We start from the raw sequence: 14643 nt of genomic DNA on the forward strand, positions 1-14643 counted from the left end.
AAATTTTGAGAATGTTACTAACATTTAAAAAATAAACTGGTATCTCAATAACATAAAAATGTAAATAAAATATTAAGAAATTGTAATTAATGTACATTCTTTTAAATAAAATGACTATTTCATGGCATATTTAAAAGCAGGAAGTTAGGTAATTTAAAAATATATTTTAAAAGAAATAAATTCGTATTTTAATGACATTTTTAAGAAAAAAAGTGTAATTACAAATATGTTCAATTAAATGAATTTGAATTCCTTGACATATTTACAAGAAAATACAATTTTATATCAATGACATTTTACTATAAATAAATTTGTGACTCATTTACTTTTTAAGTCTCCTTTTAAAAAAAAGAAATGAATTAGTATATAATTTACAAATATATGTTTTTAATAAATTACTGTCTAATTTACAATCTTTTTTTTTTTTTTTTTTTTTTTTTTTTTTAAAAGGGAATTAGTATCTAATTTAGGACTATATTTTTCAAATAAATTCATAGGGCGGAAGAGTGGTTAGCACATCCGCCTCACAGTTGAGAGGTCGTTGGTTTAAATCTGGGCTCCGGCCTTCCTGTGACTTTGCACGTTGTCCCCGTGCCCGGGTGGGTTTTCTCCGGGTACTCCGATTTCCTCCCACATCCCAAAAATTAATTGACAACTCTAAATTGAATGTGAGCGCGAATGGTTGTTTGATTCTATGTGCCCTGCGATTGGCTGACAACCAGTTCAGGGTGGAGCCCGCCGCCCGCCAAGAGTCAGCTGGGATAGGCGCCAGCGCACCCGCGACCTGAGTGACGGAGGAGCGGTTCAGAGAATGGATGGATAAATTAGTATTCAATCTACAACCATATTTTTTAAAGAAATAAAGGAGTATGTCATTGACATATTTCCTTACGATGATTGTAATGTAACTGGACTGCCGACTAAAATGAAATGGATGACATTTTGGAAGCAATTGCAAACGTTGCGCGACAGCTCACCTTGGCTCCAGTCGGCGTTGGCCGTTACCCTAAGCACGGTAGTCAAAAGGTCAAAGTGTTGGGGCTGCAGAGGGGCGGAGCAGTTGTCGGTTTGTCTGCCGCATTCCTGGGCGGGGGCCTGAAGGGGTCGCCCCGCGCCATCCACGAACGTCAGCGTGATGCAAGCGATTCCTGATCAATACATTTGAAATTTGATCAATGATCCATTTGCATGTGTGAGGTTGCCGTGAGATTTTTCCATTCGACGAGCAGAAATCGCAGTTCATTCAGGCAGGCCCGGCGAGTTTGGGGCTGTTGTAATACCGGTAATATCTTTTGTTTCTAATAGGGGAAAAACGTTTCAATTTATAATAAAAAAAAAAAAAAAAAAAGATTTTGCCTTCACAATTTTGTATCTGAAATAAGTATGAAATATTTTCAGTTTACCAGATAATAGTGTGAAGCACAAAGTGGCTTACTAGCCAAGATGACTTTTGAACACCTTATTCCAAGTACAGCGGCATCTTGAGATGCAAGTTGAATTGGTTCTGTGACCACGCAAGTGAAAAGGAGACGCACCTTTGCCCCCCGTCCCCTGACCTCCAGGCTTGTTGTAGAGGTAGATGTCGCCGTCCGCCATGTCGGCGCTCGAATGAAAGCAGTGCTGAAGAAAGGAGATGGACATCATTCATCCGGTAAAATGAGGAGGGGAGTTTCACAGTGAGTGAAGTTGAGGGGTAGTTTCTCAGTCATCCAGGTCACGACTGGATGACCCCAACATTCGAGAGCAATCTCTATTCAGGCTCCAGCAGTCTGGAATGCTCAAGATGCGGAAATTAGAGCGGCTACCGCTGTAGAAATGTTCAAATCTCGACGTAAGACTTATTTCTACACTCTCACCACACCTGCTATGCAACTACTCTCTAGCCCTGCCTCACCCCGACATCTGGATTTTGGCCTGTTTTACTGCCGCTTCCCCCAGCATTTTGAACTGAAGAAGCCCTTTGCATTGATGGCGGTCTGTCTTCAACAACCAACAAAAGTCCAGTTCAACTTTTGCAGAACAGAAGACGATGCGGCGTTACCTTGAAGTGGTGCGCCGTGTTGCTATCCGTGTACTTGGGCACGTGCAGGAAGATGAGCAAGTTCTGGCGGAGGTAGTGCCACACGGCCGACAGCCACGGGCGGCAGAAGGCGGGGAGGCCGAACGTCATCACCTCGCTGGAGGGAGAGCCGGACGGCTGGATGAACTGAACACAGCGGGTGAAAGCAGCGTCAGCCTCTTTCACACACAAAACGTATCAGCGCTGGAATAGCACATTTGGTTTTATTTGCCTGTGACTTCAGTACAGAACCCAGAAAAAGTGGGATACTGCCAGAACCGTGTGCACGTTCACACAGCATCCCGCAATTAGATGACGTCAGAGGCGACAATAGCTTTCGACACAACAGTGTTAAACTTTACACCCCTGTCCCGGCTTTCACACAGGTGCTGCCCTGCCTCCAATCCAACTCTGACACTACCTCTGAAGCCAGAACATTGCCCGGACAACTCAGAAACCTGCCACACACAAGCGTGATTACAGAATTTTGGGGCTGAGTAAAGAAGAAGTGACCTCCACGTCGGCGGGCGTCAGCTTGCAGTTCCTGACGAGCATGATGGTGATGATATCCAGCGTGGTTTCATCCAGACGTTTGCGCAGAACCTTCACCAGCTCGTCCGTGATCTCAGGACCTGTCGAGCGCGGACGAGCTTCAGCAAAATGTCTTTGACGTTTCGGCGGCGTCTAAAGTATCCCGTCTGTTACCCGCGTTTCCCACGCCGTGCACCAGTAGCAAGATGTGCTTGTCCACCAAGCCCACCGGACGAGAACCCTCCAGAGATGACCTGGAACCCTGAAAGCCAAAACATCAGACATCAGTCAGCACTTTACGGACACTTCATTAGGTACACGGGAAGCAGGTAACAGGTTGCTGCATGGGCTATAACATTTCAATATGGCATTTTTAATCATGACATTAGAAAATAACAATCTTCAAACTCTTTTATTGTTTTTACGTTATTCAGAACCATCCATTTGTCTATATGTACTGTATAAGTGGTTCAAATTTGGAAGAAATCGGACAAAATGTCAAGGAAACGTTTGTCTTTGAAGAAACCCCAAACATGGCAAAAGTGAGCCGAGAAGTGACACATCAAATCAAAATGGCAGACTTCCTGTGCATTTTTGGGCATTACTTCTTGAGACCTTTTCCTGGGTCTGCTCATGATAGACACGGCTATGAAATTTCATAATGCAAACTGAAACTGTCTTCGGGGGGCTAGATTTCCCCCCCGGACATTTGAAGGACCCCAGATTGGCCAAAATAAATAATCCCAAAATGTCTTCTTCCAACCAAAATAGAAGACTTCCGGTAACTTTTCAAGCATGGCTTTGTCAGATTTCTGGGAGGCTATATTCATAATAGACATCCCTACTAAATTTCATGTTGCTAATTAAGTCAAACTTGTTCCGGGAATTGAAGAAAAAAAAGAAATAAATGTAGAGTACATGATTCAATTTGATCAAATCTATAGGACAAGTTGGCCTGGAAAAATGAGTGCTTCAAACGCAAAAATAAAGTTATAAAACATTGCCGGTTCAAGTTTTATGATAAACAGAAACAGACGACTTTACAAAGGACTGTTTTTGAAGGTCTTAACTCTACTAGGAACCATTCCATTTTTTGCGGTTGATTAGGTTTCTTCGACACTGAACATGAAGCATTAAAAGTTAAAGTTATTATTTTAAACATACCATGATGTCTTCGGAAAACAGTGGCTCCTGACTTCTGGCCAGGCTGAGGGAGCGAGAGGTGTGGAGGCCACCGTCCACGTCGGAGTATTTGCCCGCTAGAGACGTCTCGTAAAGTCTGCGTTGGAAAAAGCAACACGTGACCCAATACCCAAAATGCAATGCGACGGGGGGAGGGGGGCTGCATGACAACAGGAGAACATGGCATGTTCACAGAGAAAGAGGTTAGGGTGTCACCAACCTGAGGTAGAAGACGGATTTAGTGGTGCGCTCCTGGTAGACAAACATGTTCTTCCTGTTGCCCAGGGAGAAGGAGTTGAGCACGGAGTGTAAGGCCTGGATGGCTGAGATAGCAAAAAAACAAGTCAAGATACTCACGCAGAGGACCATCTCAGTGCATAATTGATTTAATACTTGATAAGAATGATTGCTTCAAAGCAAAATGGCCGACTTGCTGTGTATTTTAGGGAATGGCTCTTGAGACTTTTGCGGGTCTACTGACGTCTACCAAATTTCATGTTGCTTGGTGAAACTTGCTTCAGGGGCTGAATTTCCCCCAAAATACCTAGGCCAAGTTTGTTTCTGAAGACCGTCTGGAAACGGACAAAATGAGCCAACTTTTGGTGCTTCAAACCCAAATTGGCATGCTTCCTGAGTATTTTTAACCATGTCTTCGAGACTTTTTTTGTGTTTATTCATGATAGACACAACTACCAAATTTCATGTTGCTAAGTGTAACTGGCTTATGGCATAAAATGTTCTAAAAATCCCTGGGCTAAATTTGGTTTTTGAAGGAAAAGGCCACAATAAGCCGAAACGTGCTGCTTCAAACAAAAATGGAAGCCATTTTGTGTCTTTTCGAGCCTGTCACGTGAGACTTTTGTGGGTCGAGATATGCCGACCAAATTTCATGTTGCTAGGTAAAAGTGGCTTCAGGGACTGAATTTTCAAAAAACCCCACCGACAAGTTAGTCTTTGAAGGAAACTGCGGAAATGGCCAAAAAGGCCCCTTTGACCCAAAATGGCTGACTCCCCGTGTCTATTTCGTGGTTCTACTCATGATAGACATCCCGACCTCTGGACACGCCCGTGTTGGGTCCCATCTTGAGTTTTGGGTGTATGTGGATGACGGTACTCCACACCACGTCGCAGGCAAAGTGTCCTGGGATGAAGTGCATGGTGGCAGCCAGGTAATCTCTGGCCTGGTAGCTCTCCTCGGCGTGGTAATCTGCGGTGGACAACGCACGCACACAAAACGCTGGGTACTACACATCCGTCCGACTTCACAGCATGCGGCTGGAGGGCACGAACTGACCGTCCGAGGTGTTGCGCCTCTGCCTGTACACGGACTCGCTCTTCCAGATGTCCTCCTCGCTCTCCGCCACCAGCAGAGAGTTGCACATGTGAGTGTCGTGAAGGTCCTGCAGCAGCATGTGCTAAAAACAGACAAACAACAACAAAGATGTTTGGAGCTGAGCACAGAAAATTACAATACAGACACATGGATATACATGGAGACGGTCACAGTTCCTCAGAAAGCTGCAGTAAGACTAGTCTTCTCAGAGGATAAAGAATATATGCCTGTGCGTATTGTTATGTCTACATGTCCAGCACCACCATTTGTGTTCCAATGTCCATTGCTTACAGGGTACAACACAGTGACACCCTCTTCGTTAGCACGTCTGTGGCATTTTTCATTGTTTGTTAGCATGAAGCTAAACTGACTTTATTAAGGCAACGCTATGTGGTTGTTTTGAATACACATGTAATTCTCTTCGAGTGTGTACCAGTAGAACAACTGTGTCTTACTCATAAAATTATTAAAATTAAAATTCTACTATTTAACATCTTCACGAGCCGTACAAGAAGCATCCAGATGTCAACTAGTGCACAGTTTTAGCTAAGTAACATTAATAGAATACAATACAAATATGCAGTTGTTCTACTAGTACCTCCTAGTCGTTAACTGCTGCGCAGAAATGTCATACAGTAGTGGAAACAACTTTCCTAGTAAAATATATTTGGTCTACCAGTGCGCTGAATTGTCTTACTCGTGAGGACCAAGAACGTACTAGTACATGGACTAGTAGTAGTGGCAGTGGTAGTAGTGATAGTAGAGTTAGCAATTGTGGTTGAGATTGTAGTAGTAGTAGTAATGGTTGTGGTAGTTATGGTACTGATAGTAGTAGTGGTAGCAGTAGTTGTGATAGTGGTAGTAGTTACAATAGTAGTAGTTGTGATAGGAACAGTAGTTAAAGTGGTGGTGTTGTTACCTGGTTGACTCTGCGACACAGCTCTCCAATCTTCCTCACCACCATCTGGTGCAGCTGTAAATATTCCAGCAGCTCCTGCTTCTCCTCCCTGTTCTCCTGCTCCTTGGCGTTCATTTCCTTTTCCTCGCTCACGCTTCTGCACATACAAGATAAATCGACGACTCTCTGTCTCAGACACCACCGTTTGTTGAAGTTCGTAAGGTTCCTGAGCAACGGTCCTACCTAGAATGCGAGTAGACCTTGACTCTGTCCTGGTGGATCTTGGCCATGAGCCAGAAGTCGGGCATCAGAGGGGTCTGACTCTCCTGATTGTCCAGGGTGGGACTATCGCACTCAGAGTCGCTGCTACCGCCGTCATATCCTACGGTGGGGGTGGGGGGGGAAACGCTGAGCTTCGCACAAATGAGAGGTGTCCCACAAGCTTCAATGCAAGGGCCCTATGCATTTTATGTGGGTAATGTACAGTAACAACACCTGATTCAAGATGATGGTTTTCTCTGATCTTTATTTTGTTTTTAAAGAACAGTAGATTTCCCACTCACCCTGCATGTCAGAATCCAAACTTCCTTGGCTGGAGACGACACTCTGTACTCGACTTGGCCTCATCCTGCCAAAGCCTGTGAAAGAGAATAGCAATAGTCCTGAAACATGATTAGAGGACTGAATGGAGCAGCGGGGGTGAACTATGCTGAATATCTTGTCTTGCTGTCTTGGTTTGTGATTTGGTTCTTGACTTGTTTGTGTTGTTTATTTAGTTTATTTGGAGCAGCACAGTGAGCTTCAGGGTTCCAATCTTGGCTCCGGCCTTCCCGTGTGCCATTTGCATGTTCACCTGGTGCTTGTGTGGGTGTTTCCGAGTACGCTTCCTCCCACATTCCAAAACCAGGCTTTATAGAAAAATATACACACCCTTGTTCACATGCCAGGTTATTGTGATACAAAAAATTAAAAAATAAATAAATCATTTCAAAACTTTATCCACTATTAATGTGACATCTGACCTATGCAGCTCAATTAAAATAAATTTTAAAATCTTTTCAAAAGGGAAAGTAAAAATAACTGAGAAAATTGTACACCCTCTGATAACGGGGAATGTGGATGTGTTCAGGATTAACCATTGCATTCCAAATTATGTTAAATGGGAGTCAGCACACAACTGCCACCATTAAAATTGCTGTTGAGTAACCCCAAAATCAAGTTCAGCTGTTCTAGTAACCCTCGAAAGACGGCCATCCCCACCGTGGCGTCTTTTGCAGGCGTGACATTCCAAAAACATATGTAGCCGTACTTCAGCACTCTGTTAAATGTACGTTTACGCGAACAAACGTGCGCTGTGTGAGGGATTTACTGTGAGAGGCGGACTGCACCGACTCGGCCAAGCTGACGCTGGACGATGTCTTGGGGGGTGAGGTGGGCTCGTTCAGGAGCTGGAGGCTAACGGAACTCTGCGCGTTCCCGCCATCGGTCTTTGAGAGCCCCAGCGGCTCACCGAACTCCACTGTCGCCTCTTCGTTGGTGTCGGCAGCAACGTTGGCGGTCTGCGGGTGAAACGATTCAAAGTTATTTACACCAATTGACAAACAAGTATAATGTATGTAGAAACTAAGCTCTCAATTGACTTTATAGGCTCTTTAAGACATTTTTCGAGTTTTCTGACCATGTCTTCGGCCTCAGCTTCGCTCTCCAAGAGGGACTCTTCCTGAGGCGGCGCACTGTTGGCGGCGATGCTCTCCGACAGCTTCTTGACGGCGTGGATTCTCTGAGGGTGCAGCCGGCTCAGAGACGCGTAGTAGAAGCTGTCCTCCTCGCTGTTGAGCACGTAGCCAGGAAGCGCCATACGACGGAACTCCTGCAGGGGTCACACATTACAGATTACATGCTGCCGTTTTGACCTTTGGACGTAGAATTCATATACCGCGGCGCCTTGAGGTAGGAGTTTTTTTTGTTCCGTGACCACGCTCGCGACTCGATACACTCAAATCATATTTCTCCATGGAAATAAATGAAAATCCCATTAATCCATTCATAAAAAACACATTTTGGTAATGTGTTTTTTTTTTAAGACTAGACTTTTTAAAGATTTAATTAGCACTTTATATATTATATATAATATCGTACTACATAAAAAAATACAGTAATGCCAATTGAAGATAATGTAAAGAAAGAACAGTTTTTGCTGCATTTTTTTTACTTCAATTCAATGGACATTGTGCTGCTCCGTCCGGTTTGCACGCTTTGGCCACATGGGGGCAGTATGATACAGACGGAGACAAAGACGAAGAAGAGCTTCACGACTGACTCAGTAAGCTGCAGTAATATTAGAACCCGAGTCATTTTTCGCAAAGGATAAGGAATAAAGTGGACCCCCGCATATTGGCAGTTCGGCATTCATGGATTTTTTTTCCCCCCATTTTTTGTTAGAGGGGACAACCTCCCTTTTTCACGGAAAATGCTTATTGGGTGGTATATCCCCGCGTATTCACGGATTTTCCGTGTTAACAGAAAAAAAAAAAAAAAAAAATTCCACGGACTGGCTTTCCCAGATGCCCTCCTCGCTCAATGATAATGTAATTATTCACGGATTGCCGCTATTGGCTGTCAGGCCTGGTCCCTATCCTCAACGAATAGCAGGGATCCGCTGTATACGCAGACTATTATTATGTGTTGCTCCACCATTAATATTCATATAGCCCGAAGGATTACAGTATAACACTGCAAATACTGATACTATTTGTTAGCCTGTATATGGTGTTTTGTATTGTTTGTTAGCATTAAGCTGAGTGGACTAAAAGCTACATGGTTGTTTTAAATACAGAACGTGTAATTCTCTCTTGATGTTTGTTTTGGCAGTAAACTTCCATCGGGAGTGGATATAAATATCTTGAAGCCTGTTTTTTCAAGAACTGTTCACTATCTGACAAACTGCTGCTTGTGGTGAGTTGATTTAAGTACAACCACTGCCATTTGGCTGAATTCTGTGTAAAAAGCGGTCGTAGTGAGTGGAGAGACTCGCCTCCTTGAACTTTTCCAGCGACTGCTCGGGCCTGAAGACAAACTGCAGCGGGACGTCCTCGCTGCGACAGTGCGGCCGCCCGGCCGAGCGAACCACGTGCTCCGCCACCTTGAGCAGCGTAGGCAGGCCGACGGAGCGCGAGCGGCGCAGGGCCGACACGATCTCGTCCTCCAGCAGCCAGCGGATCTGATGGCGAGGAAACGGCAAAGGACGTTCGGGGACCTGTACGGGGCGGCACGGCGTCATTGCACACTCACCTCGTCCATGGTGGCCAGGATGGCCAGCTTGTGAGGAAGCGGTAGCTTGGACAAAGGTTCACTACACACCCTGACAGATAACAAAAAGCACATGTAACATTTCTGCCTCTGCGCCGACAAATGAAATCAGGTGCCTTCATTTTGACCTCCTCCTTTAAAAGAGGTGGAACGATTAATCGACAACTAATCGATTATCAAATTAATCGATCATTATTTTTGATCATCGATTAATCACGCCCGCAACCCTAGTGGGGGTAAGTGGTACGGAAAATGGATGGATGGATATATATTAGAGACGGTCCTCAGTAAGCCGAAATAATGTTAGTTTTTTTTCGGACAGGCTAGAGAACAAATGCCTGTGAGTATTAACACCTGAGAATATGTACGTCGTTCCTGGAGGGTTGCAAACCTGCCTCACGTAAAGCATATCCAAACTACACTCACACGTCCACGTCAGCTCCGTTCAGTCCCTCCAGCATGGCCGACAGCTCCTCGTCCGACCGATACGACGACGGCTGTCCCGGGGAACGGTTCAGAGACACGCTGCTCTCAGACGTGTACCTGCGAGCACACGTACACGACAGCGTGTTCATCTCGAACAACGCCGGCCGCATTCACCCCATCGCCTCACCTGTTGTGATGAAAGTCGGCCATGACTTCGATCTCCAGAGGAAGAGTCAGGACGAAGATGTCCAGCGTGACCGAGAGCTCGTTCAGGTCCACCGACTGCAAGGCCTCGGCGCCTTCCAAGCAGGAAATGATCTCACCTGCAGACACGACATGTATCATCAATTTACGGGCATTCACCTCCACAACCTGGTCCCGGCCTTCTGACATTCCCTTAGACTCATTAGAACATTAGGAACAAAGGGATGTTTATGTTTCTACAAAAGGTACTGCATCCTTTCGAGAGCTGTTGCTAAAAAAAAAAAAAAAGTTCTACCCGGACTTCTGAGGTTTTTCGTCCAGCCGATTGTGAGATGGTGGCAGTAACTTGACAACACAGCAGCTGTTTATTGATGATGTCTAGTGCAAAACTACTACGACAGCGAGCAGAAAAATGTCACCGGTTACACCCGATTATCCCCACACCGCCAAAACTGAGTACTGTATCGTTCACACAAATAAGAAAACTCTGCTCACGGAATTATGTGCACGTTTGGTTGATGCTAACTTCAAATTGATCCCGTGGGCCGGACGAAATTGCTGCCCGGGCCACTTGCCCAGAGCTTGTCATGTCTGCTCTAGAGCATTTTCCATTCGGGGTCCAGTACTCTGGAATCCCCTACCTGCGGATATTAGAGCTGCTACCTCAGTAGAAATGTTTAAATCCAGACTTAAGAGTTATTTTTACACTTTCGTACTTAGTTCAAATACACATAGGCCTGTTTTACTGCCGCTTGTGCTCTCTCCTCCTCCATCCGCTGCTGCTCAGAGAGGAGCTAGGTGACAATGACCGAATTTGATCGATTAATCTGTTGATAATTGTTTTCGATGAATGGGATAACAACTTTTTTTTTCTCCATCTCTTCAATTAAAAAATGGGACATTATTTCAAACTGACAGTGAAGAAAATGTACATACAAACGGATTCTAATTACCAAAATCCATTACTGTAACGTCAGAAAAAAGGCAAATATGCTGATCACTGTTTTGTAAAGTACAAACAGATGTTTGCAAATGTCTTTTTATGATCAAACAGAAAGATAATCAGTCTGCGTTCAGAGAATATTTACTATTGAGAGGCTAAAAGTCCGTGGCTTTGGAAGATTTGGAGGTAAGGTCTCTAGACGATGAATCAATTACCAAAATAGTCGTCGATTAATTCGATAATCAATTAAATGTTGCACCCCGACACCACTGTACGTTTTGACAAAATGGCCATTTTGTGCATCTTCATGAGAGCTATTGGTATTATTTGGATCTTACTCACCGAGGCAGGTGGGCAGGGTGCGGATGGGTGTGGATCCGTGGCAGCTCTTGACGTTGACGGAGCAGGTGACGTGCAGGAAGAGCGGCGGCATGTCCATCTGCGGCCCCTCCGCCTCCAGCAGGGAGTCTCCTTCGTCCAAGATGCTGAAGGAGTCCTGGTCCTGGTTGACGGTGTTGGAGTCCGAGCGCGAGCGGTCCTCGCAGCCGCTGCTGAGGCTCCCGCCGCTGCCGCCGCTGGGCTGCTCCTCGTATTCCACCACCAGGTCATTGTCGCTCTCTGTGGTGATGCAGCCGTCGGACTTCAATTCTAAAAACAGCCAGTCGGCGTCAGACTCAAATCTTGGACGGAAAGGGGTCGGGAACAACCTCACCGTCCTCACTGGCTTGCTCAGCCTCAGACACCGTTTCCTCGCTGGGCCTCGCCGCCATCTCACCGTCCTCTGAGTCCTCCTGGAGTAGCCAAACAATAAATTGCGACATAACGTACAGTCATGACATGACATAACGTTGACGCACATGTCAGAGTCTACTGCGGAATTAAGGTCCTATTTTAGGGATATTAAGCAAACAATGAGTAACATAGGCAGACAGGGCTCAATAAATAAGTATAGTTTCAGTTTCCCAGAGCATAGACATGCACGCAAATAAGAACGGGAGCGAACAGATGTCAGCGTCTCCTTGGGAAAACGAGGCAGACACAAAATTACGCAGCGCCACAGAACATACTTGCGTACTTACGCAACATTGTGGAGTGATGATGGCAGGGTCTTTTGGGACAAAGAGGGACTAACATAATTTTTCACATATAATACGTTCTCAGGTATAACGTGCACCCTCAAAATTGACAAAATTAGGAAAACCCTTCTTCCTATGTGCAGTATCGTGCGCACCCATTACTTCCTATCCATTGATATATTTATATGCAATAAATGTTCGCAGTCGTCCCCTTCAAATTTGTTTTTCAAATTAAGTCTGATCAGTATTATGATTAATATTGAGGTTTACTTGCTCTTTAGTAATATTACTGTGGCGGAACCTAGTGTTTAGTTTTATCACTGCGGCTTTGCTGAGGTATTTTCCATCTTCCACGTGACCACTGGCATGATAGCTGGCTTGCAAAACATACTGAAAGCAAGAGAGGTCATATGCCCGGATAACACGTTCACTCCTGGTGCAAGATAATAATAAAATAGTTCAGACACAAATAAAGCTACAGAGAGGGAATAACCACACATAAGACCGATCAACATTTATATTAATCGTATTTCCGGGATTTAACCACCGGGGAAATCCTCTAACAGCAAGCCGCCACGACGACGTCAACATTGACGCCATCATTAAAACATCGCATTTCCAAGCGTGCCTAGCGCCGTTGTATAGTTGATTGATGTCAGTTAGTACTCTAGTACCATAAATAGTTGTCTATTTTCTAAATCGTGTTTATCTGTCCACTGTACCTTCTGTTGTGTTTTAAGTATTTTTTAATTATGTTGCACCAGGAGTAAACGTGTTATCCGGGCACATGACCTCTCTGGCTTTCAGTATATTGTGCAAGCCGGCTAATGTGCCAATGGCCACGTGGGAGGTGGAAAATACCACCGTGAAGCCGCAGTGTCAAAACGAAAGACTAGGGTGCATCACAGCCACAATACTATTATGCACAATATAGGAGTATATGAATTATAACATTTTAAATGGGAACCTAAATATGATGTAAACTTATTACCCACAAGTTTTAAAACTAATTGATAGCTATTCTAAGACCCAATCTACTCATATCTTATTTTATTGTGAAGGATATTTACTTTTAGGAACTTTTACTATACTTATGTATAACATGGACGATTGATTTTTTTGGGTGGGAGAAAAATGTGCATTATACAAGAGAAAGTACAGTTTGTATTTTGGACGAATGAAGGCAAGACTGGACAAATATGCAACCTGGATTGTAAACATGGATGGACAACACTTTGGAGCGACCACATAAAGTCTACTGGGGGAAAAAAGGGACTATTTGGGAGCTATTAAGCAGAACATCAAGAAAGGCAGATAGGGTGGGACAAGTAAATGGCGTAGCTCCACAGAACATAAACATGGATGCACACAACACTGCGGAGCGATCACATGTCAGAGAGTAATGGGAATTTTATTTGAGAGAAATCGAGGAGATGAACGTGGACTTCCTCACCTCCTTCTTGGAAGACGGCGGGCAGTAGAAAAAGTAATGTGGATTGGAAGGCACAGGTTTGAAATACTGAAACACGATCCCCATGAACCTTTCCTGCAGAGGTTGAAGCAGATCAGCTTCAGCACAACATCAGCGTGTCATGCGATCGCCCTTCAGCGACATTTCACCTGGATTATCGTGTGCACATCTGGACACGTGTCACATGTAGGATGCGTCTGGAGCAACTCCAGGGGGAACGCCGAGAGCTTCCTGGACTCCTCATGGACGAGCTGGGGCGCGTGACCTCGGGATTCTGCTTCGCTGGCGTCTTCCATCTCAAAACTGTATTCCACACATAAAACCTTAAGCGATATGCTGTTCATCTGTGAAGTATTCACAGGTTAGGAAGCGCTTACAGATGCCACAAGATGGCAGAAAAGTCTGTCCACGAGTCGCCCACCGGTGTCGGGCGTCTACAAGTCGCGCACGGGTGTCCACGCGGCTGTCTACGAGTTGCCCACGGGTGTCTACGAGTCATCCACATGTTTTGTTTTTTTGAAATCGAGGAGTCGCCTGCCGTTGTCTATAAGTTACCCGCATGTCACCCACATGTATCCGAGCCACCCACGGGTGTCGATGAGCCTGCCTGCAGTGGCCCACTGGTGTCTTATATCTAAATGAATGCAGGTCTCAACTCAATTCAACATACGACCTACTTGACACCCAGATGCCGCCAAGACAACTTTTATTCATTTGGATTTAGTGCAAAAGCAAAATTGACGAATGCCCAACCGCATGTGCGCACACACGTTTACTGTATTCTATTTTAGAATTAGGGCTGTAAGTAAAACATGGAAAAAGTGAAGCGTTGTGAATACTTTCCAGATGACGTCTGGTCCACGTGTTCACCTACCTGGACAAGGAGGCAACTGCAGACTTGACGTCGGCTCGATCCTCCTCAGCCTCACCGACGACGAAGGTGGCCGACCTCCCGGCGGCTTTTGGGTGCCGAGCCCACGCCGGAGCCTGGCCGTTCTCCTGGAACACCCGGATGTGTCCGCACAGGGTCTGCAGGAAGGTCGTGATGTCGATCTCCTGCAAGGACTCCTCGCAGTAGTCCATAGCCATCAGGACATCCTGGGAGCTGATGCTGAGCGACTGCTGGAGGCTTCGGTAGACGCCTGGATGCCACACGCAAGACAAACTTGACCCTTGACACCATTTCACACAGAGATTCCGTAAAAAGAGAC

General features: G+C 45.2%; 1 protein-coding gene across 10 annotated transcripts in view; it reads right to left on the bottom strand.

The window, feature by feature from the left end:
• Positions 1–14643, bottom strand: part of szt2 (SZT2 subunit of KICSTOR complex) — a 59290-nt gene that overhangs the window by 20947 nt on the left and 23700 nt on the right. For 8 of the 10 annotated variants that reach the window (XM_061779961.1, XM_061779962.1, XM_061779967.1 and 5 more), the window contains 23 exons: positions 14307–14574; positions 13582–13735; positions 13415–13507; positions 11598–11676; positions 11228–11533; positions 9926–10061; positions 9739–9855; positions 9295–9364; positions 9038–9223; positions 7682–7873; positions 7373–7562; positions 6567–6641; positions 6247–6385; positions 6025–6160; positions 5067–5187; positions 4827–4979; positions 3993–4095; positions 3755–3869; positions 2765–2852; positions 2573–2691; positions 2042–2206; positions 1536–1620; positions 978–1148 (listed from right to left, as the gene is read on the bottom strand). In XM_061779961.1, coding sequence (XP_061635945.1) covers positions 978–1148; positions 1536–1620; positions 2042–2206; positions 2573–2691; positions 2765–2852; positions 3755–3869; positions 3993–4095; positions 4827–4979; positions 5067–5187; positions 6025–6160; positions 6247–6385; positions 6567–6641; positions 7373–7562; positions 7682–7873; positions 9038–9223; positions 9295–9364; positions 9739–9855; positions 9926–10061; positions 11228–11533; positions 11598–11676; positions 13415–13507; positions 13582–13735; positions 14307–14574 — 3261 coding nt within the window. The remainder of the gene's footprint in view (positions 1–977; positions 1149–1535; positions 1621–2041; positions 2207–2572; positions 2692–2764; positions 2853–3754; positions 3870–3992; positions 4096–4826; positions 4980–5066; positions 5188–6024; positions 6161–6246; positions 6386–6566; positions 6642–7372; positions 7563–7681; positions 7874–9037; positions 9224–9294; positions 9365–9738; positions 9856–9925; positions 10062–11227; positions 11534–11597; positions 11677–13414; positions 13508–13581; positions 13736–14306; positions 14575–14643) is intronic. The other 2 variants (XM_061779966.1, XM_061779963.1) reach the window with 2 other exon arrangements.

The sequence above is a fragment of the Phyllopteryx taeniolatus genome, chromosome 7 (genome assembly GCF_024500385.1).
Source record: "Phyllopteryx taeniolatus isolate TA_2022b chromosome 7, UOR_Ptae_1.2, whole genome shotgun sequence".
Taxonomy (NCBI): domain Eukaryota; kingdom Metazoa; phylum Chordata; class Actinopteri; order Syngnathiformes; family Syngnathidae; genus Phyllopteryx; species Phyllopteryx taeniolatus.